The sequence below is a fragment of the Hypanus sabinus genome, chromosome 9 (genome assembly GCF_030144855.1).
Source record: "Hypanus sabinus isolate sHypSab1 chromosome 9, sHypSab1.hap1, whole genome shotgun sequence".
NCBI lineage: Eukaryota > Metazoa > Chordata > Chondrichthyes > Myliobatiformes > Dasyatidae > Hypanus > Hypanus sabinus.
Window position 1 is genome coordinate 49,219,811 of NC_082714.1, and position 24,261 is coordinate 49,244,071.

The 24,261-nt window shown below is 41.4% G+C and overlaps 2 protein-coding genes across 12 annotated transcripts in view; one reads left to right on the top strand and one right to left on the bottom strand.

The window, feature by feature from the left end:
- Positions 1–9,265, bottom strand: part of luc7l (LUC7-like (S. cerevisiae)) — a 120,805-nt gene extending 111,540 nt beyond the window's left edge. For 7 of the 9 annotated variants that reach the window (XR_009513981.1, XR_009513979.1, XR_009513980.1 and 4 more), the window contains exons 1-3: positions 9,064–9,265; positions 3,542–3,636; positions 1,967–2,065 (exon numbers count right to left, since the gene is read on the bottom strand). Coding sequence is in view for 6 of the 9 variants with exons in the window: in XM_059979645.1 (XP_059835628.1) it covers positions 1,967–2,065; positions 3,542–3,636; positions 9,064–9,124 (255 nt within the window). In the remaining 3 variants the exon portion in view is untranslated. Of the gene's footprint in view, positions 1–1,966; positions 2,066–3,541; positions 3,637–4,415; positions 4,487–9,063 lie in introns of all 9 variants that reach the window. The other 2 variants (XM_059979646.1, XM_059979647.1) reach the window with 2 other exon arrangements.
- fam234a (family with sequence similarity 234 member A) overlaps positions 8,458–24,261 on the top strand; it is a 33,796-nt gene continuing 17,992 nt past the window's right edge. For 2 of the 3 annotated variants that reach the window (XM_059979639.1, XM_059979638.1), the window contains exons 1-6: positions 9,344–9,464; positions 17,133–17,499; positions 17,793–17,903; positions 20,097–20,285; positions 21,531–21,661; positions 23,044–23,203. In XM_059979639.1, the coding sequence (XP_059835622.1) occupies positions 17,229–17,499; positions 17,793–17,903; positions 20,097–20,285; positions 21,531–21,661; positions 23,044–23,203 (862 nt within the window). In that variant the 5' untranslated portion in view covers positions 9,344–9,464; positions 17,133–17,228. Of the gene's footprint in view, positions 8,916–9,343; positions 9,465–17,132; positions 17,500–17,792; positions 17,904–20,096; positions 20,286–21,530; positions 21,662–23,043; positions 23,204–24,261 lie in introns of those variants that run through there. The other variant, XM_059979640.1, reaches the window with a different exon arrangement.

Sequence of the window (24,261 nt, forward strand, 5' to 3'; positions counted from 1 at the left end):
ACTAAGCTACTACCCCCAGTTTGCATTCTTCCTCTTCCATTTCAAAAATCTTAATACCATTAATTTTGTAAGAATTTTTTAAACATAAAAAGAGTAACCAATCTTCAAAATAGTACGATGTTACAGTTAAGACAGAGGAGGTCTTATATTTATCATGTTGGGTGAGAACAGGCAAAGCATAGCAAAGCACAACTACAGAACAGTTTTAAAGCACTCCCCCTTGTGATCCCTTCAGTAACTGCATCTGTAAAAAATCAACCATACTTTTAAGAGTTCCCAGTTGTGCAGTACAATTGGCTTCAATTTGTCAGAAGATGCAAAAGAAATATGAAACAGAAACAATAGGACAAGCAAATCACCACTTTGGAACATTTATCCTCATTAGAAATTAGGGTCAGAGTTTAAAGTTGACTCCAATAAAACAATCTGATCGCTGAAAAGACAATGTAATACAAAACTATACAACAGATCTTGCTTACTGGAAGTACACAACTATAATCTGCTGTAGAATAAGTCCTTAAGCAATCTAGAAGTCATAGAATATTGAATGTAATTAAATCTGGTCACTTTTTGATAATTACCCCCAATTCTATTGAACACATTAGTTTTATTCAGTTTTCCTCATGGCAAGTTGAAGATATACCATCTCATGTTAAGTAAAATACTCCAAACTATTAGCAACAATTAATAAACAATTTGGTTTCAGCTTACATGCATTTATGTTGAAACACTGATTAGGAATAATTACTTTTCTTTAAGATGTCTGAAATGAACAGTAAGGGTAAAGTAAAGCTGAAGGTGACAGCTAAAGGGTTCCAGAATGCAGGAAACTATATACTTTTTACACAGAACCATAGTTGTAGCACATACGCAGACAAACAGCAATAAAGATGGGAGTGAATGATTAAAGTGATAAGCCAAGTAGACAAATTGTTTCTAGGATCCAAACACTTTATTTCAAGTGAAGCAGTAATTCACTTTACTTCTTCTGATTTAAGATGCTGCATTCGGTGTTCATGTGGTTTCCTCTGCACTGGAGAAACCAAATGCAAGTGATCAATGATGAGCACCGGCCTGAAGTCCACAGAAGTGAAGCTGAGCTTCCACTCCTTACCACTTAAAATTCACCTCACTCTCAACTTCCTCTCTGTGGCCTCCTGCACTGTTTTAACAAGACCCCAAGGAACAACACGTCATCTTTGGTCAGAGTGTGTCACTGCATTTTGGACACAACATTGGTATATTTACCTTTAAATAACTCACTCATTCTATTTGTATCAGAAATGACCATTTCTGGCTGACTTTGTCCAGGTCACATCACCAAGGAGCACAGAGTGCTACTTTGTAAAGAGTGCAAATTTCACTCTTATTCATGTAACGATGATTACCAACCTTTCATCATTGGACCTTTCTGATAAAGGTCATCATCCCAAATCATTAACTCAATTTCTCCAGGTGCTACCTCGCTGGCTGAAGCAGCGCCAGATTTCCTTCTCTTAGTTCAGATATGCAGCTTTTTGTTTTCAATTGTATTATCAGAATCAGCATGAGTAATCAGCCAGTTATAATTTCATTATTACATTAATAGTGATTTGATGAAGCTCAATTACTACCCAAGTCATTTAAAGCAGTTGAAAGATTGAATTCATAAGATAGGCTATATTTTTTATGTAAAGAAAGCAGATTTTAATAAATGAATCAATTGAAAATTCCTACAAAAATACACCATTAATGATATTAGCCTTACAAAGTCTGATTTAAACATATAAACCTCAGCTTGTTATGCTGTTAGCAGCAAGTTCTGTGCTGATTTGGAAATTATGCAAACTAACACTATTAAGTTTGATACATCTCATATTAGCAGTGAAAATAAAAGTACAGTAAGAGGCAAAGATTGATGAGCTTTTTCCTCATTATCCATTAGAAAAGTACAATCAAGTAATTCACACTCAATCAGGTAACTTACATCAAGTTCAAAGAATAAATCTCGTTCTTTTGCAGCAATTTCATAATCAGCTCTCAAAGCGAGGTCATGAATCTTTGTGCATTCTCCCAGGTCCATACGCTAGTAAACAGAACATTTTGAGTAGAACCACAATATTCAAAAATTCAAAAACAATGTCTTTTAAATGCAAGGTGCAGTATTTTGTTAAAACAATGCGCTAACCGTTGCAATTCCCCAATTAATTTAAGGTTTACTACTTTTTAAAAAGTAAAATTAAAAGTTCAAAAATTCACCAGATTTATAAGATCCAAAATACTAACTACATGTTAATAATAATTTCTTAAAAAATATCAACACCTTAGTATAGACTTGTAGCTTAACCATTTACACCAAAACACCTGAACCCTACAGTGCATTTTATCTGTTCTACTGAATTCAAAAAGTTAAGACTGATTAGTTCAACTGTTTATAAAAAGTATCAATGAACATCCTGCAAAATTTTAGTCTGGTGTATTCAACTAAAAATTATCCTGCCCAAAGAATGCTATATTATGCCTCAGGGTGGACATGGAGAGTATGTTTCCAATAGTGAGAGAGTCTAGGACCAGAGGGCACAGCCTCAGAATAGAAGGATACCCCTCTGGAAAGGAGATGAAGAATTTATTTAGCTAGAGGGTTGTAAATCTATGGAATTCATTGCCACAGATGGCTGTGGAGGCCAAGGATGCTGATATTACTGAATGCTGCCTGCTTTAAATACCTTTGTATTTATATGGAGTTGAAAATTTCAGACAAAAAAAGACAAAATTGCAATTTACTGACAGCAATGCTTACCAAGCAATTTATAGTGAAGTCTATTACAGACCATAAATTTATTTTTGCTTGAAAGAAATTATGGTTATATTACTTTTTATTTGTTAAACAAATTAAATCCCTTAATGTTTACATTATTTTGTCCAATAAATTATAGGGAATAGGTAAAGCATGACCCCACACAGAAATGGAAACATACTGTACCCCAAACCTGTTCAAGAACATGACAATAGTATGGCCTCAAATTGTTACAGTTTAATGTATACTCAGGGAATCAAAACGAGATCTCAAAATACACTATTGATTTTACATTGATACTTTCGCATTTATACAGAAGGTCTAATATTGGAATTGAATTTTTTTCAACTTGTCCTGTTTACACAAGAGTTGTGTGATTAGAGAATATACTGCAAAAAGAGAAATTTGAAGCACAGATCATCCATTCTAAAAGCTGAGAACAGAAAGAAACCGGAAACAGTAACAGGAGAAAATCTGCATATAACCATCTGCATATGGTGGAAATCAAAGCAACACACACAAAATGCTGGTTGAACTCAGCAGGCCAGGCAGCAGCTATGGAAAGAGAGTACAGTCGACGTTTCCAGCTGAGACCTTCAGCAGTAAATGCCTGATGAAAGGTCTTGGCGTGAAACTTCGACTGTACTCTCTTTCCAGAGATGCTGCCTGGCCTGCTGAGTTCCTCCAGCATTTTGTGTGCTGTGTGAAAACACTGTTACTTTTTCTCCCCTCCCAGACCAGTTAAAAAAAATTAAAACTACATACCGTTCCTGAAAGGATATCATGAGGACAGCAACCAAGAAGATGACTCTTGCAAACTCTATCATCTGAGAATTTCACACGTTGTCGTGTTGCATCTCCTGAAACAAGGCAGTTTAAAGCTAATGAGATCAAAATTGATCAAAATGACTCTTGAATAATTGGACATCATGAGGCCGTTTTTGAAGCAAATTAATGTACTATGGCTTCTTGCATGTAATAATGGGACTATTTCCTCATTTTACTGCAGAATGCAAATGCTCTTTGGATAGTACACACACAATTCATTGCAACACCTTGGAAAAATATTCTTCTTAATCTTGGACCTCTGGAATGTGGTACTTTAATCATATTCTACAGAAATTCCAACAAAGGCATGCCTTTTTATAAACATTGCAAAATGTCAAAAAGATTACCCAAAGTAGGTTTAAGTACTTTAAGTGAATGATGGGCAGAGTCCACTTTTACTGACAGCACATGACAGCGTCCAACACTTTCAGAGACAAAAAACTCAGGTTAGGGTTTGAATATACAATGAGCGTCCAAAAGATACCACACAGCATTCGCAACCTTTGCGCCTCATCTGCAAAGAATTATACTTGCTGTAAAAAAAAAAGGTTTTCTGAGCCACACCATGTAGCAAGGTGTTCAAAGGAAAGGTAAAATGTAACTGGTGATAATTTTAATGATATTTTGTGTATATGATAAATGTGTAATATTTAAATAATTTTTCTAGATCTGCAAGCATCCAAATACCATGTAGTGTTCCCACTGTATGCAGTTTATTTAGTCTAAACTATGTTGTTTATATTAATTACTTTTGAAAAGCAAACACTTTTTTTGATATTCATAACAGCTTTAAAAATTATTCATGACTCACGGCTCGATGAACATGAGGCTTTTCTGCAACTCCCTTGCAGATTGATGTAGGCAGGCAAAGATACATTGAACCTTTATAAATAAAACAAGGGGCCACAATTGTTCAGTTTGTATGAATAGAGATATGGGAAGCAAATTTCAAATGTAACTAAATAAAACATAACTGAGCTTCCTGTAAGAAATTGAAGTGCAAGCCATTAATTTGCACCACACTGTTAAAAGCCAAATTCCTACAAAAGGAACATCCAAATAATACCTAGTGCCTTTCAGTTCAGTACGGGAAACAGATGACAGAAATCAAACATTTGACAATCAGTGAAAGAACAAACTACTAATAATTGCAGTCATTTAACAAGTTAAAAATGGGAAGCATCATTGCTTGGTTTAATCTCCTTAAAATTACAAGTTTTTCTTGCCTTCTCAAAAAGAAAAAGAAACTGCAAGACCATTTTAAAAGTTCCATTTCACCAAAATATTTTGAAAGATATTACATTTAAAAGATACATAACCTTAAGGATTTTCTTCACTATAAATCATGGAATAAAAATTCCTTTTAGAAGTTCTAAACAAAATGTTCAAATAAAATCAGATATTATCAACATAATTAAAAATTTTGTACCAAAGCATACACAACGCAATGTACGAGAGTAGTGAAAATAAATCAACAGTACCCATGTGTCCCATCACGGCAGAAAGAATTTTGCTATCAAAGAGAACAGAAAGATCACCATAGAAACTTCCAAAAGCAGTTTCCTCATACATATTTGCAGTGCTCACTTTTGACATTAAGAACATGACCTGCCAAATCTTTATGTGCATGACTTATTACACTGCAGTTATATTTTGCTTCTGAGTTTCAACAAGATGCAAATTCAAAGGGCTGCTGTTATTTACTAGAATTTAGTCCTGGGCATATTATTAAAGGACAACTTCAAGGCCAAAACCAAAGATGGTTTTTCTTCAAGTTTCATTAGTCTCGTTAAGTTTATTTTACTGGAGTAACAGATAAGTGTGGCAAAAAGAGGTAAAGCTTATCACATTTCACTCAATAGCAATTTTATTTTGGAAAATATTTGGGATTCTTGCTTCAACTCAAAGAAAGATCTTTCAAAGATTTTAACAAATTTTGCTTTCAATGTAATAGTAAGCAAACCTAATACACCGTGACATTGAACCAATATCATTTAATATGAAGTTTTCAGAAAAATATTTTACATCAGAAATTTCTCAGTGTTGTCTGGAGATTCACATTACTGCACAACACTTTCTTACATTTTACACATTTTATTCATTAAGTACTAAAATAAAGAACATTCAGTGGACTTAATCAAAAGAATCTAAATTCATGAATATTTAAAATAAGTTAATGACAGGACACTTCCAACTTTTTTATTAATTGAATTATTTGTGTTTAAAGCATAAAATGTTTATCTGATGTTATAAAAATATGGAAAATCCAAACAAGATACAGGCCTTTGGGCCTCTTCTACTTAAGAACAAGTATGAACCATATAGATAATGGCTCATCTTTTACTTCAATGCAACATTCTTGAAACAAACACCATACCCCTCCATTCTCCACATATTCAAACAGCTGTTAATCTAACTTGAATAGCCTCTAGTGTGGAACATGCCAAAGATTCACTATTCTCTAGATATTTCTGATCTCAGTATTGAATGATTCTTTTGTGTTGAAACTGGCTCTCAACTCTGGACGTTACAGCCAGAAACACAACCCCTGCATCTACTGTCAAACCCCACACTCGTTTTATTTGTTTCTATATTTTCCTGCACGAGTACAGACCCAAGCTGCATAAAATTTTCTATTTTTCAAAATCTTGCATTTTTTCTGCAGATCTTATTCCATCTGCCATGCCTTGCCCATTAAGTTGGCCTATTCACATCCTACTATCACTGCTACCTAGTTTCATCTCATCGACAAGACTTGATCCCCTTATCCAAATTTATGAAAGACTGTGAACAATACCAATCCTGAAACAAACCATTAGTCATAGCCTGACAACACACTATTGACCTGCTTTTCGTACCAGAGTATCATTCTCAATCAATTACTTGCTTAACATCCCTTTGACTGACACCCAACTGAAAGCTTTCTAAATCTCCAAGTAGTATCTCACCCACTGGCTCCACTTGGTCTTATTCCTGATACAGGTACTAAGAATCGCAAGTTCTCTGAAGCATCAATATTCGGGCAAATATAGTATTTATTCAGAATTTGAATAAATCAGAAATGGATTCGGAATTTGGCTTGCCTGCAGAAGGCAGAGGGTCGTGGTGGAGGGAGTACATTCAGATTGGAGGGTTGTGACTAGTGGTGTCCCACAAGGATCTGTTCTGGGACCTCTACCTTTTGTGATTTTTATTAACGACCTGGATGTGGGGGTAGAAGGGTGGGTTGGCAAGTTTGCAGACGACACAAAGGTTGGTATAGCGTAGAGGATTGTCGAAGATTGCAGAGAGACATTGATAGGATGCAGAAGAGGGCTGAGAAGTGGCAGATGGAGTTCAACCCGGAGAAGTGTGAGGTGGTACACTTTGGAAGGACAAACTCCAAGGCAGAGTACAAAGTAAATGGCAGGATACTTGGTAGAGTGAAGGAGCAGAGGGATCTGGGGGTACATGTCCATAGATCCCTGAAAGTTGCTTCACAGGTAGATAGGGTAGTTAAGAAAGCTTATGGGGTGTTAGGTTTCATAAGTCTAGGGATAGAGTTTAAGAGACGCAATGTAATGATGCAGCTCTACAAAACTCTAGTTAGGCCACACTTGGAGTACTGTGTCCAGTTCTGGTCGCCTCACTATAGGAAGGATGTGGAAGTATTGGAAAGGGTATGGAGGAGATTTACCAGTACGCTGCCTGGTTTAGAGAGTATGGATTATGATCAGAGATTAAGGGAGCTAAGGCTTTACTCTTTGGAGAGGAGACATGATAGAGGTGTACGAGATATTAAGTGGAATAGACAGAGTGGACTGCCAGTACCTCTTCCCCAGGGCACCACTGCTCAGTACAAGAGGATGTGGCTTTAAGGTAAGGAGAGGGAAGTTCAAGGGGGATATTAGAGGAAGGTTTTTCACTCAGAGTAGTTGGTGCATGGAATGCACTGCCTGAGTCAGCGGTGCAGGCAGATACACTAGTGAAGTTTAAGAGACTACTAGACAGGTATATGGAGGAATTTAAGGTGGGGGGTTATATGGGAGGCAGGGATTGAGGGTCGGCACAACATTGTGGGCTGAAGGGCCTGTAATGTGCTGTATTGTTCTATGTTCTATTTATCAATTATTATCATATATCATACAGAATAGTCCTAAATGCTTGCCATGGAAAAGGGACTTGAATTCTCTTGAACATTAAAAGGTTAGCAAGCAACAAATTCAGATAATAAAGATAAAAAATTGTCAGAAACCTGAAATAAGAACCAAAAAATGCCAAAGAAATACCAGGCAGATTAAGCAATAAGTGGAAAGGGAGGGAAAAAAAATAGCATTTCAGATTGAATATAAAATGTCTCTCTCTCTCCAGATACAACTTGACCTGCTTAGCACTTTAATATTCTTTACTTTTATTTCAAAATTCACACTTTGTTAGGTTGAGTATCTACTTGTATCGTGTTTTATCTGTCTCAGTGAGTTTTTCAGTATTTTTGCCCCACTAACATGATGAACTGAGATCAAGACTTGGGAGTGGCTCTAAGGACCCAATCTGGTTTGGAATGCTGCAGTTTGCTCCTATCATTTGCATGGTGTGTGTGTTTCCCCTCTTCCTCAGCGCAATAATTATGGTCTTTCTTTTTTTAAGTTGGGTTATTTGGGTTTCTTGCTTTGTGGCTACCTGTAAGCAAACAAATCTCAAAGTTTATAATTTATATATTCTTTGATAATGAATGTATTTTGAATCTTCACTGATCTCAGCTGTTTAATATAACAGTTCCAATCTCTATGTGTTTTTACAATCAATCTTTCAAATGACACCAAAATTGCAAAACATAAGCTGCAGATTTTGGAAATACAAAGTACAGAACATACTGGTACTACTTCAATCATCATCAGTGGTGAGAGAAACAGAAATGATCAGAACCAGGAAAAGTTAGAAAAGTGTTTTCTAGCTTCTCTGAGCTCTAGTGAAAGATTATCCATCTGAAACATTACTCTTGGTTTCTCCATTCTCAAATGCTGCCTGATCTACAGAAATATTTACAGCTATTTATATTCCTGCAAGCTAACTCTACCTTCTCATTTAAAAATCTTGCTTTGGAACAAGTAACTCTAAATTCCGTAATTAATTTCAACTATTTTGTTCAGCCCGAATTTATCATCTAAAATTGCACACAACTACAGTTTCGACACTAAAGGGAGGGTGTACCGTCTATGGCCTACGAGACGCACATTATTCCATGTGGCCTCCTCCGTCCGCTCATTTGTACAGGTCAGCTACAAGTTAGCCCAGACCCGACGGCCTTCGATTCGAGTGAAGAACACCTTGGGTACTGTTGTCTATTTTCCTCTTCATTACGACGAACTTGATGGACTTTATTTTTTTAACTAATTATTTGATTTTTTTACACAAAATTGAATACGAAAGAAACAAGACACGTCCTGATAGAAAAGTCACAGGTAGATGTTCATACTTACCGTCCCTGGATGTGCCCATTAACTGGTCCAGCATCGCTCTCATTTGAGCTTGAGCAGACATTTTATTGTTTCAAGATTAGTTTGTTAATTGTAAAACAATATGTTACGTGCATAAATGTCGGAAACACTGCGCCGTGAATCCGAGGCCTAGTCGGCGCTCTCCCTCGGTAACGTACCAACCTTCCGGGCACTCTCACAACGATCAAACCGTGAGGGTTGTCGGGAGTTGTAGTATATATAAAGATATTGTAATTGTAGCGTGAGCGGAAATGGACTACAATACCCAGAGAGTATGTGAACAAAATGTGCATGCGCAATGCTCATCCTCTAGATGAGACGGACGTGATAGTGGTTGAAAACGTTGGGTGGAGAATTGGAATCGGTGACTGCTGGTGTTTGTAGTAAGGAATTGTTGGATCAATGTTTAAATATTATGCAGAGGGGTAGTTGTTATTTGTGCTACCATTTTGGTCTCTGGGTTGGAAAAATGACGATTTTATTTTGCTGTCATTTTATACCTATGAGCCTATTATGGAATGAATCCTGTAAATCTCGTGATAAGAAGTTTACCAATTAAAAACGTGTATTGAAATAAGTTGAAGATGATTCACAATTTAAAGGGAATGTATTATAAAGGCAAGAGGTTCAGTTGATACTGGAAATCTAGAGTGACGTGTGTGTGTGTCTCTATAAGTAAATTACTGTGCAAAAGTCTTAAGTATCCTAAGTTTTTATAATTTTGTTTTAGATTTTTATGTTTTGTCTTCTGTATTCATGTGCCACTAGAAAAGAGTAATTGTTAAATTTATAAACATTCATTTCCAAAAAAAAATTACAGATTTTTTTCTGTTTTGTTAAATGGCATTTTAGGTAATGTCCACTTTTCAAATAAAAACTTGATTACTTTATAGGTATGGTTAAATAAAAATAGCAAACAGGATGCTAATGATCAATGACACAATGAGTTGAATGAACTAAATGATAAACTGAAACAGAAATAATGGAGGAATCAAACTGGGCAAAGACCAACCAAACATAAAAGGTCAGGATGTGGCAGATTTGACAAATGAATCTTCCAGTCATCAAATCTTGCATCATGGTAAGAGTGAGCCTAGTAACAAGACACAGGGTGGTTATTGCGTCTCTCCCAAGCAGAAATTTTGCAGTAGACAGGAGTCTTAAGATGTGCTGTCCAAACTCTTTGGAAGAAGCACAAAGTAACGGGCAAGGATGAGGACCAGAAACACAGTGGTCATCCATGGAAACTGAGCACAGCAGATGAGAGATACATCTTCTTAATCAGAAGAGGTCCAGCACTGCTGTCAGCTCTGAACTAAGAGAAACCACTGGAACTCAAGTATACCTCTTTACAGTCCAGAGAAGTCTTGTTAGAAGTGGCATTCATGGAAGAGTTGCTGCCAAAAAAGCCATTCCTCCGAGGTGGCAACAAAGCCAAAAGATTCACCTGCACACAAAAACAAAGACAAGGGTGCTGAACAAAGGGAGCAAGTGCTCTGGACCGACGAGTCAAGATTTTACATTTTACGCAAACAGGAGCAGTTTGTCTGTTGAAGAGCATTACATGGCTAAGTGCCTGAAGCCAACAGTGCAGTACGGTAGAGGTTCCCTGCAGGTTTGGGGCAAATGGAGTTTGTGATCAGATCAGAATCAAAGGAATCCTCAATGCTGAGAAGTACAAGCAGATTCTCATCCATTGTCCAATACCACCAGGGAGGTCTCTGATCAGTTCTAACTTCATTCTGCAGCATGACAATGACTCCAAGCACACAACCTGTGCAGAAGAACTATGGCAAGTTCTCCAAGATGCTTCGAGCAACCTACCAGCCGATTTTCTTGTAAAATAGCACAACATTGGACCAAGAGAATTGGAGCAATTGTACAGGCAAAGGGTGGTCACTCCAAATATTGATTTGATTTAGTTTTTTTTTAACCATTTACTACTCCTAGTATTTTTTTGATATTTATAAACATTTCATTTCATTATGGGTGAGTGGGACTTCAACTGGAGATCGTGGGTTAAAGGTGAAATGTAAAAATGTTTAAGGAGAACATGAAGGGAAAGCTCTTCATCAGAAGGTCACGAGAGTTGAATAAGTTGCCAGTGCAAAAGGTGCTTGTGTCCTCAATTTCAGTGCTTAAAGGAAGTTTGGAAATGTACATGGATAGTGGGTATATAGAGGGCTCTGGTCCCATGGTCCTGATGCTGGTCAATGGCCAGTTTAAATAATTCTGCATGAATTAGATGGGCCAAGGGGCCTGTTTCTGAGCTGTACTGTATATAACTATGAAAACATCTTCACTTTACAGAATTTTTACACACTAAGTGTGTGTGTGTCTATATATCCACTGTATTTCAAAAATCATGTGCGCCATGATATATATGCATGATTCCGAAATATGATGAGATTTCTATACGGAATGAAAGATGTGTTTCATAAAGATGAACCTGTTTGATTTCTTAGTTAAATTTATACCGTCACTTTCAATTTTAAACATGGAAAAATGTAGCTTAGACTTGAATAATATAAAATATTCTTCATGTTGCAAATATTACTAGATAAATTTCTTCTGTCATTTTTGTTGGGTCCATGTCTTTCTGAATCATTGGTGTTTATGAAAAAGCTTAAATGCAACTAATCTAGATAAAAGTAGAAAATGTAGGAACAGTTCAGTGGGCCTTTAAGCCTCAGAACAGAGAAAGAAAGAAAATTGGTTACCTTAGGTAGCAGAGGAGGGGAACAAAGAAAATTTCTGAAATAGTGTGGCTGTTAAAGGCAGTAAGCTTATTTATGTAAAATATTACTATTGTTGTGAAATTCATGACATGTCAGCAGGCTAGAATATACAGATAAAACAAAAAGGAAGAGAGGGATGGTTGGCAAAAATATGACCTCTGCTCTGGAGAAACCAGAGCAGATTGGGTTACACTACCAGATAGGGTTATACAAGAGACAGCAGATGCTGGAATCTGGAGCAAAAAAAATCTTCTGTAAGACTTTAGCCCTGATGTAGGGTTTTGACTTGAATCATTGGTAATTCCTTTCGTCCCGCAGATACTGCTTAACCCGCTGAATTCTTCCAGCAGATTGTTTGTTGCTGCAAAATGGGTGATTCAGGTACAAAAGGCAGCAGATGCTATAATCTTGTGGCGGCTCATTTCCTAGCGTATGCGAACCGACTCACAATTAGATAGCCTACGGGGGTTTGCGAGCACAGAGCTTTGGAGCCTCTTCGCCATGGGGGGCCGGTTGACAGAGGCTTAAAAGTGAGGCTGAAGTTTTCGAATAAAGTTTTTCCTTCGACTGCAGTTACCGACTCCGTGTCGTAATTTTAGCGCTGTTTGTAGCACACCGCTACAATTGGTGACCCCGACGGTCCAAACGATTTTTGGACCAGAAATGACCGACGCCGCCTCTGTTCATGCGGTTTCGTTGAAACTGCCGGGTTTCTGGACACAGCGCCCGGACCTATGGTTCCAGCAAGCCGAAGCCCAATTCCACGTTCGCCGGATCACCTCAGAAGACACCCGCTACTACTACGTGGTGGGCTCCCTCGACCAGGACACAGCTGCCCAGGTCGCGGAGTTCGTACAGTCGCCCCCGGCAGACGGCAAGTACACGGAATTCAAAGCCCTGCTCCTCAGGATTTTCGGACTCTCACGGCGCGAGCGGGCTGCCCGTTTACTGCACCTGGATGGCTTGGGCGACAGACCTCCATCGGCTTTAATGAACGAGATGTTGTCTCTGGCCGAGGGACACACAGGCCTCATGTTTGAGCAGGCATTCCTGGAGCAGCTGCCCGAGGACATACGCCTGCTGCTGTCCGACGCGGATTTCAGTGACCCCCGGAAGGTGGCAGCCCGGGCGGACTTGCTGTGGAACGCCAAAAAGGTGAGCGGGGCGTCCATCGCACAGATCACCCAGCCACGCTCCCGGCAGCAAACCAGTCCAGGCCCGGCCGCAGAGCCCACTAACCCCCGGCCCAATGACCACTGGTGCTTCTACCACCAGCGGTGGGGCGCAGAAGCCCGCCGTTGCCGCCCGCCCTGCAAGTTCCCGGGAAACGCCAGGGCCAGCCGCCGCTGATGGCTACGGCGGCTGGCCATCGGGATAGCCTCCTGTATGTGTGGGATAGCAGGTCGGGACGCCGCTTTTTGGTCGATACTGGGGCTGAGGTCAGCGTTTTACCTCCGACAAGTTACGACACTCGCAGCAGGGCACCGGGTCCCCCCCTGAGGGCCGTGAATGGCAGCACAGTAAGGACCTATGGCACCCGTCAGGTGCAGCTACAGTTCGGCCCCAGCCAGTTCACGTGGGACTTCACACTGGCCGCCGTAGCCCAACCGCTTCTGGGTGCGGATTTTTTGCGAGCTCACAGCCTGCTGGTTGACCTGCCCAGGAAGAGACTGGTACACGCCGAGACCTTTCAGACGTTCTCCCTGGGCGGGGCCCAGTTGCCAGCCCCTCACCTCGGCTCCATCACGCTGTCCGACAATGACTTCACCAGGGTCCTGGCGGAGTTCCCATCGGTTCTGGCACCGCAGTTCACAGCAGCCATGCCCAGGCACGGCGTACAGCACCACATCCCGACACAGGGACCACCCCTCCATGCCCGTGCTCGGCGGCTTCACCCGGACAAGCTCCGACTGGCGAAGGAGGAGTTCCAGAGAATGGAGGAATTGGGGATCATCCGGCGGTCCGACAGCCCCTGGGCTTCCCCCCTGCACATGGTGCCCAAAGCGACGGGGGGCTGGAGACCGTGCGGCGACTACCGCAGGCTGAACGAGGCTACCACACCGGACCGCTACCCTGTGCCGCACATTCAGGACTTTGCGGCAAACCTGCACGGCGCCCGGATCTTCTCCAAGGTCGACCTTGTCCGAGGGTACCATCAAATCCCGATGCATCCTGACGACGTCCCCAAGACGGCTCTCATCACCCCGTTTGGCCTCTTCGAGTTCCTCCGCATGCCGTTCGGCCTGAAGAATGCCGCACAGACGTTCCAGCGGTTAATGGACGCGGTGGGACGGGACCTGGACTTCGCGTTCATCTATTTGGATGACATCCTCATAGCCAGCGGCAGTCGTCAGGAGCATCTGTCCCACCTCCGTCAACTCTGCGCCCGACTGAGTGAGTACGGTCTTACAATCAACCCTGCCAAATGCCAGTTCGGACTTGATACCATTGACTTCCTGGGCCACAGGATTACTAAAGACGGGGCAACCCCTCTGCCCGCTAAGGTAGATGCGGTCCGCCACTTCCCCCGACCCACCACGGTCAAAGGCCTTCAGGAATTCGTAGGTATGGTCAATTTCTACCGCCGCTTCCTCCCTTCAGCTGCCCGGATCATGCGCCCCCTGTTCGCCCTGATGTCGGGTCCGAGCAAGGACATTACCTGGGACGAGGAGTCCGCCGCCGCTTTCGTTCAAACGAAGGAAGCTTTGGCTGACGCCGCAATGCTAGTACATCCCAGAATGGACACCCCTACCGCCCTCACAGTGGACGCATCAAACACGGCAGTCGGTGGGGTGCTGGAGCAGCTCATCGCAGGTCGCTGGCAACCCCTGGCGTTTTTCAGCAAACACCTGCGGCCACCCGAGCTCAAGTACAGTGCTTTTGACCGGGAACTGTTGGCGCTCTACCTGGCAATCCGGCATTTCAGGTACTTCCTAGAAGGTCGGCCCTTCACCGCGTTCACGGACCACAAACCGCTTACCTTTGCGTTTACGAAAGCATCCGACCCCTGGTCATCCCGCCAGCAACGCCACCTGTCCTACATCTCTGAATACACAACGGATGTCCGGCACGTCTCGGGTAAGGACAATGTCGTGGCGGATGCGCTCTCTCGCCCTACCGTTCATGCCCTTTCCCAAGGGGTAGACTTTGAGGCACTGGCAGAGGCACAGCAGGTAGATGAGGAGATTCCGAGTTACAGGACTGCAGTCTCTGGTTTGCAGCTCCAGGACTTCCCCGTGGGCCCAGGTGAGAGGACCCTACTCTGTGACGTCGCCACCAACCAGCCCCGTCCGGTCGTCCCCGCAGCCTGGCGGCGACGTGTTTTCGACTCCATTCATAACTTGGCGCATCCCTCCATCCGGACAACTGTCCGGATGGTTTCCAGCAGGTTCGTTTGGCACGGACTCCGCAAACAGGTCAGTGAATGGGCCAGGACGTGCATGCACTGCCAGACGGCCAAGGTTCAGCGGCACACCAAAGCCCCACCGCAGCAGTTCCATCCCGCCCACCGGCGTTTCGACCACATTCATGTGGATATCGTGGGCCCCCTGCCAGTGTCGCGCGGAGCGCGTTACCTCCTGACTATCGTGGACCGGTTCACAAGATGGCCAGAGGCGGTCCCGCTCACCGACACCACCTCCGAATCTTGCGCCCGAGCCCTGATCGCCACCTGGATATCCCGCTTTGGTGTACCAGCCCACATTACCTCCGACAGAGGCGCCCAGTTCACCTCCAGCCTGTGGTCAGCTATGGCCAGCCTTTTGGGGACTCAGCTGCACCACACCACTGCCTACCACCCACAGTCGAACGGGCTAGTGGAGCGTTTCCACCGTCACCTGAAGTCGGCCCTCATGGCCCGCCTGCGAGGAGCCAACTGGGCGGACGAGCTTCCCTGGGTCCTTCTCGGCATCCGCACAGCGCCCAAGGACGACCTGCACGCCTCGTCGGCCGAGTTGGTATACGGCGCGCCCCTGGCCGTCCCCGGGGAGTTCCTACCAGCCCCGAGGGGGCAAGAGGAAGAACCCGCTGCAGTCCTGGGCAGACTTCGCGAGAAGCTCGGTAACCTGGCCCCCATACCCACTTCACAGCATGGGCGGCACCCGACCTGCGTACCCAAAGACCTACGGAACTGTAAGTTTGTGTTTGTACGAAGGGGCGGGCATCGGCCACCGCTGCAGCGGCCATACGAGGGGCCGTTTACGGTGCTCCGGAACAACGGGTCCACGTTCGTGCTGGACGTTGGGGGGAAGGAGGAGGTTTTCACGGTGGACCGCCTCAAGCCGGCCCATGTGGACCTGGCGCAACCGGCCGAGTTTCCGGCGCCTCGGCGCAGAGGCCGACCTCCCAAGCAGGTTCTGGCCCAGGCTGTGGACATTGGGGGGTGTATCGCCGGTTCTGGGGGGGGGGTTATGTGGCGGCTCATTTCCTAGCGTATGCGAACCGACTCACAATTAGATAGCCTACGGGGGTTTGCGAGCACAGAGCTTTGGAGCCTCTTCGCCATGGGGGGCCGGTTGACAGAGGCTTAAAAGTGAGGCTGAAGTTTTCGAATAAAGTTTTTCCTTCGACTGCAGTTACCGACTCCGTGTCGTAATTTTAGCGCTGTTTGTAGCACACCGCTACAATCTGACCAAAAACAAATTACTAGTGGAAGTCAATGGGCCAGAGTTCTGATACAGAATCTCGTCCTGACGTCGGGTCTCTACCGGAAATATCGACTAGCCCTTTGTCCTGACAGATGCTTTCTGACCTGCTGACTTCCTCCAGCAGTTTGGATTTTGCTGTTGATTGGGCTATAGATGGCCCAAGTCTGCTCCTATGTCTTATGGTCTTATTAAGGCAGAGATTGATAGGTTCTTGATTGGACATGGTATCAAAGGTTACAGGGAGAAGGCCAGGAACTGGGGTTAAGGAGTGGGGGGGGAAGGATCAGCCATGATTGAATGGCAGAGCAGTCTCGACGGGCCAGATGGCCTAATTCATATTTTTCATGTTTCCAAAAGTAATGCTTGTATATCTGGAACTAGTTTCTGTAATAAAGTTTCTCATGTCACTTAATAGACTTTTCTGTTGCACCAGTGACGTAAGTGTGCTGATTACGTTTTTTGAGGTGTTGTGTAACTTCCTTTCTGTTGGTGAGTCTAATAAACCGTGGTTGTTTGGGACTTGAAATTATATTTTCTGGAAGATTTTTGCAAAGTGATGTTGAGCAAATAGAAGGGATTACTTTCTGCTGAATGGATATTCTTTCAACTGATGTTCACAGTGACAAAAAAGTTTGTGTTGTGTAAATTTCGTTTTTAACCTTTACAGGAAGGGTACTGGCAAGGAGAGGAGAGTTGCTCCAAGAGGAAAAAGATGTTTTGAACAAGATACTCAGCTATTCCTATTGTGATGTAGACCAGGAATATGACTGAAAACAAAGATTTAGAGGCAGAGATACATCCTCTGAAAAATGAAGAAGTCAGAACTCAAGACTTGAATGAAGCTTCTGACAAGCCCAAAGAAACCAAGTCCAGGAAGGTTACAAAATTTCATCAGCTGTCCTGGTGGAGAACTGCTGCCTTTTTCTTGGTGTTATTTTTATGCCTCATTGTGGTGTTTGCATTTTCCTTCATAATTCCCTGCCCAGTGAGGCCTTCATCACAAAGGACATGGAATAGAACATTTGAAAATGCAGGTAAAGTTAAAAGTGTTTCTTATCATTCTCAGATCTTGGATAATTACATTAAAATAATAAGAGCAATATAGATTTAAATGTTTATCATTTTAAAGAAATATAACTTTATTGTATGTTAAATTTTATTTGTAGCTTTACCAACAGGTCATTGTTCCCCTTTCAAGATTTCTAAAAGCAATTTGGTTATATTTGCTTGAATTCTTGCTATTTAAGAAGAAACAAACATACTCAATTCATTAAAAAGAAATAAGATACTGAGACCTGAAAATATTTTTTCATTTATTTTATTCCAGTAACTTACCCTTTTCTCATACTGTGGGATGCAAACAAAGACAAAGTTGCAGATGTGATGTTTGCGTTCAAGGATGCCAACGACACTAATAATGGGTCGTGTTCAAATGATGGTAAGGGACGATTGTAGTTGTGTGTGATATTTTTGTTTTGCTTTTATTATTACGTTGGTACTCCAGTTTCTGTATTACTTCACTTTGCTGTTAGCTTGATGCCTTCATTTTTTCAGATTGCTGATTTTCATAATTAAATCAAGCTGGCTGTTTATGTATTGAAGGTCGTGAACCTTTTGAAAAGTTATTGATAGTGAACCTAACAATATCCTCTTCCTTTGGTATTCTCACCAACTGGCTTTACTACTTTTCCATTAATTAGAATATAATTTGAAGGCATTATAATAAAATTCAGGGTTTTCCCATTGTACTAATTTTACGAAGGAATGAGAAAATTATAAAATATCACACTTTACTTAAAAATATCTTGGCATATTCCAAAAATTTGTAGTTAATTTCTGTGTATCACAATCACAGTCTAACAGCTTACATTTTTCTTACAGTCCTTCTTCCCTGGAGTTCTTTGAGGGGGTAACCAAGTGGCAGATGAGAGTGGGGTATTGGCTGGTGTCTATATGGATCTTAGCAAGATCTTGATGCGAGCCCTAATGGCAGGCTAGTCTGGAAGCCAATTAGATTTATAATTGGCCCCATGGTAGAAAGCAGAGGGTGATGGTCAAGAATTGTTTCTCAGACTGGAAGCCTGTGTCCAGTGGTGTGCCACAGGTGTTGATGTTGAGACCTTTGTATTTTGTACTTTATATAAAGTACTTGGATATGAATGTACAAGGCATGGTTACTAAGTTTGCAAATGATACTGAAAATGAGTAGTGCTGTATGTAATGTAGAAGGCTATGAAAAATTACAAGCAGGGAATTTGATTAGCTAGATAGGTGGACTGAAGATTGTTAAATGGCTTTCAATTCAGGAAAAAAATGTGAGATAACTCTTCTTGGGACACTAAACCAGGAAAGGTTTTGTACTGTGAATGTTAGGGCCGTGGGTATGGTTGTAGAACGGGGGACCTAGGAGTGCATAGTATGCTGAAAGCGGCCACACAAGTAGACGGTGGTGAAGAATTTATTTAGCATGCTGGCCTTCGTCAGACAAGGCCTAGAGTTTAGGAGAAGGGGTATTAAGTTGCAACTATATGTCATTGGTGACACTGCACTTGGAGAATTGTGTATAGATTTGGTCGCCCTATTATAGAAAAACATTGTCAAACTGGAGAGGCTGTAGAAGATTTTACATGGACTAGAGGGTCTGAGTTGGAAGAAGAGGTTGGCAACACTGGATCTTTATTCCTTGGAGGTTGGGAGAATGAGAGATGGCCTCATAGGAGTTTATAAAATCATGAGAAGCATGGTTAAAGTGGATGGTTAAAGTTAAAGTTTTTTCCTCAGCATTGAGGAGTCCAAAGCAGAGGGCAGATATGCAATAAGAGGGCAGAGATTTAAAAGGGACCCAAGAGGTAACTTCTTTACACAGAGGATAGTGAGTACCTGGAATGAGCTGGCAAAGGAAGTAATTGAGCTGCAACATGTAAGAAGTATTTGGATAGGAATATGGAGGGGAAGGGTTTGGAGTATTCTGGGCTAAACACGGGCAGCTGAGACTATAAAGAGGGATGTTGTGGTTGGAATGGATCATTTGAGCCAGTTTCCATGCTGTATGATTCTATAACCTGATAGAGGGATGAGTGACATAGGGTGAAAGTACATAGTCTTTTACTCAGGGAGGGGTGCTAAAAATGAAGGCATAAGTTCAAGATCAGAGGTGAGAGATTTGAAAGGGGCATCAGGGGCAGCTTCCCTTTGAAAAGGGTGCTCCATATTTGGAATGAGCTGTCAGAACTAGTGGTTGGGATGGGTACATTAGCAACATTTAAAAGCCACCTAGATAAGTACTGGATCGGGGAGTTGAAAAGGGCTATGGGAAAGACGCAGGCAAATGAGACTAGCTCACTGGACAACACAATTGATGTGAACATGTTGGGCCCCAGGGCCTGGTTCCACATTGTATGTTTCTATGACAAATTGGTGCAATTGTGAACTGGTGGGTTTACAGTATCAAGAGTGATTCTTACTTCGAAATTTTACATCTTAGATCTTCGTGATCTCCTACACAACTTGAGCTGCAAAGGAGAGGTATATTTTTGTTACAATGTTTTTTAATTTCCTTGGATGTATGTAAAATGCTTAATGGTATAATAACTAGTTCCCAGTTAAATTTTATTCTGGCTTGCTTTTTCAGAGGGCCTTTCCCATCCTTGTGCACATCTAACACTTCTCTCCGGAACAAATGGGAGCCTCCTTTGGAAGACAGCTATAACAGAGGATATTCAACACATTGAATGTGGGCTACAAAATCTTGGTGGTACGAAGTCTTCAGGGTGCCTAGTTATTGGAATCAACCAATACCTTTCTACAATCAGTTCTTCTGGTATATATTTTGAGTATATTTAGCTTTATGATAGTGTTCTCTGAAGAAGATATTCTTCTGTTAATGATGGGCAACCACCCTACTCTCTCTAGCTCCTATTCGTTTAAAGGCAAAGAATGGGAAGGCTAGTACTTCTCTGCTCACTGGAGAGAGGATATCATCTGGAAATTGGGGATGGTGGTGAAACCTTTTCCATATTCTGATTTTGCCTGTTAAGTTCAGTGTTATTTCTATTCAACACATTGAATGCAGCCTACAAAATCTTGATGGTCTTCAGGATGCTTAGTTATTGGAATCAATCATTACCTTTCTATAATCAGTTCCTCTGGTATATATTTAACTTCATGATAGTGTTCTCTGAAGGAATTTATCATAAACATTATGAATAGTTACAGTGACATAATCATGGAGCAGTTATTTAAATAGATTAGTTAAACTAAGATTTCTGTAAATATGAAAAGGTTCATAACCTGTTAACTAAAACTGGAGAACAGGGAGGTTTTTTTTACTTAAGGAATTGAAAGGCCAATGGATAGAGATGATGAGAGAGTTTAAGAGGAGAAAGAGAGAGATAAGAGAGAGATGAGATGGGATGCTGGCAGGAAGTGCGAAGCAGCGGGGAGATTGGAGGGGTGGTAAGAATGCAGGAAGAAATAGCAGCAATGGCAAATTTTCAACTGGATAAGGACTGGTCTGTGATATGTGCTTCCTCGGACTTGGAGATACTCTTTTGTTAATGATAGCCAAAGAATGATTAACCACCATGCTCTCTCCAGCTCCTGTTCATTTTGATGGCAAAGAATGGGGATGCTAGTACCTTTTCTCTGCTTACTGAGGAGAGGACATGACCTAGTAATCAGGGATGGTGAAGTACAACACTTTTATTGTGAACCTGTAGCTGTTTTACAAACATAGGTGTGCTGCAGTGCACCAGCATGAAGTCCAAGATTGAATGATGTTTGGTTCCCCATGATCTGGCCCATTAATTTTCACATAAGCAGTTTTTTTCTTTAGATGTTGTCAGGTTACTCAACATGCATTTCATGTACTTTAATTTTGCATTGTGTCCACCTTAATACAATAGCAGAAAATGAAAAAGTTAAGATTTTAATGGTTTAGTTATAAGAGAAGTGGATAATCCAGCATGTTGATTGCTAGCAATTTCTAAAACCAACCTAAACCTTTATTTGGCCTTTGATTTTTCATGAATACTTTAAAAAAATTGCCTTGTGCCTTATATTTAAGGTGAAACATTGTGGAGACTCAATACCAGTCTTACTGCTGACCTTTCAGTGATTAGTCCTGCACTGGTGCTTCCAGACCTAGATGATGATGAAGTTGGAGATTTTTTGCTGTTATTTGTACCTGCTGATCAGGTATGGGAAATAATTACTTTGACTGCGATAAGGTGAATGTCTGTGGTTGTTGCATACCAAATATGCACCTTTTTTGTGTAGAGAAACAATAATAATAAGTAGTTTGCCTTTCTTTAACTTAGACCATCTTGAGCCACATGGTCATTTGCCCACTTGAACCATGTTAGAATTTTGCAGAACAATCCTGTTGGTTTCATTCTCCTGCTCTAGCCACCTAGCCTTGCAAAGTTATTGATCTCCTACCTATCTAATTTTCTTCTTCAATCATTAGTAGCCTCTGCTACAGTGACTTGTATAGGCTAAGAATGCCAGTTTGATACCACTTGCTATATAAAAACAATCTGTAGGTTCTTCCTTGCATTCCTCTATATTTTTGCCCGAAGCATAAAGTTTGTGTCCATTGGCCCTTCAATTATTGGCTCATAACAACAGCTTTTGTTTTGTCTACCCTGTCTACATCTGTTGTAATCTCACACACATCAATTAAATCTCCCCTCATCTTCTAGGGAGAACAGATTCTCTAGCCTAACCTTATTTCTAGATCTCTTGCCTTACATCATCTCAAATACTTGAGGACCTTTCCTAAGGTCTTCTGTAACATAACTATACTTTTATTTAGTGTATCTATTTATGTAACTCAAGATGCCACATGATTCATTGACTACTCTTCCCTAATGTTCTGCCGTACAATGCACTCAATCCCCAGACCCTCTGTTCTTGCACAAACCTTTAGATTTGTGACTTGTGGTATATATTGCCACTTCCCATTGCTTTTGCTGGTGAATTGCATCTATTTTTGTATTAAATTCCATCTGCCACTTTTCTGCACATTTTTCTGGCTTATCTCTAACTTGCAACTTGTTTGATAAACCTCCTAAGCTTGGTATCATTGGACTGCCATGTAAGTTTCAAAATTTATCAACACCATTTATTAGGGCGCCACGGTAGCGTTGCTGTTAGCGCGACTATTTTACTGCTCAGGGCGTTCCGTAATATAGTGTTAAATTGTAGTGCTGTCTGTGAGCGGGTGCTCTGGTGTCTTCCCACAGTCCAATGACATAGTGGGTGGGTTAATTGGTCAATGTATATTATCCTATGATTAGGTTTGGGTTAATCCGGTTTGTTGGGGGCTGCTGTGGCAGCGTTGTGCAAAAGACCAGAAATAGGAAGGGCTACTCCAAATTGTTATCGCTAAAAAAATTTTTTTTTTAATAAGTTAATACCGTGGGGTTATTTATGTAAAGAATTATCAAACTGTAAAGTATTTGATAATTACTACATAACTCCAAGCACTTGCACTTTTGACTTTGTACAAGGTGTCTGCGTTGAATATAACTGGCAGATATGTATGCATTCAGAATGAGTTTTGTGTTTTCTTCTAGGGTATCTCAGTTAATACATTGATTTTCCTTCTAATATCTGGAAAGAATGGAGATCCCATTGGTGAAAAAGTGTACCGCAGTATTACCAAAGGTTTCATGCCTTCCAGTCCCCTGATTCATATTACCAATACTGGGGCCTACTATATTCTCTTTATTCAAGGTAACTGCTAAGATACCAGATTTCTATTTGTGTTTATTGTCACTTTTAATTTCTTGAAAAGCTATACTTAATTGAAGATACATTTACACAATTAATAAGGTTCCTGAAAAGCTAATTCCATTTTCGTCAGGTGGGCCAAAACACCAGGTGTTGGATTTTTGACAATGAAGCATCAGTGGCTAAACCTGCCTCCATGTGTAGTCATACACACAAAATTATTTTGGAACTCAGCAGGCCAGGCAGCATCTGAAGCATTTTGTGTGTATTACTTTGATTTCCAGCATCTGCAGGTTCTCTGTTGTTTGGGGACTATGTGTAGTTGGTAGTTTTGACTGAGGTCATTGTGAGCCTTTGTTGGAGTCCAATGGCCCATTTCACTTGTACTTTACAATGTTAAACTATTAGAGATGTTTGTATTTTGTTGATACGTTAAACTTCAGCTCTCTCTGCCTATCTTTGTGAAAAATGATTGAGAAATTCTCTTAAGAGCTTGACCAACATTTATTTTCAACAGACACAATCAAAATAAATCAACAAGCTGCTTATTTCTTAGTACAGTCGGACCTCCTTATCCGCGAATTCCGCATGCACAAATTCAACCAATCACGAAAACCGGGAAGTGCTCTTCCAGCACCTGTTGTTCGAGCATGTGCAGACTTTCTTTTCTTGTCATTATTCTCTAAAAAATGCAGTATTACAACCATTTTGCATAGCATTTACATTGTGTTAGGTATTATAAGTAATCTAGACATGATTTAAAATATACGTGAGGATATGCGCGGGCTATTGTGGATTGGGATTGAAAAAAATCGTAAGTTTCCTTACTAAGTAAGTCGGAACAGCTACGTCCGTTATTATTTAGCGTCAGCTAGTCAAACGTTTGTCTTAGTATATAGTATATATTTTACCTTTCTATGCATATAAAACACTTAACGTATGTTTCAGCGCCGAGCTCAGGAGCCAGTGACAGACCATTTTCGAGTGCACTCTCCATCCGGCCGGGTTGATGTGGAGGATCAAAAACCCAAAACCCAATAATTAAACCACTGCGTTGCTTA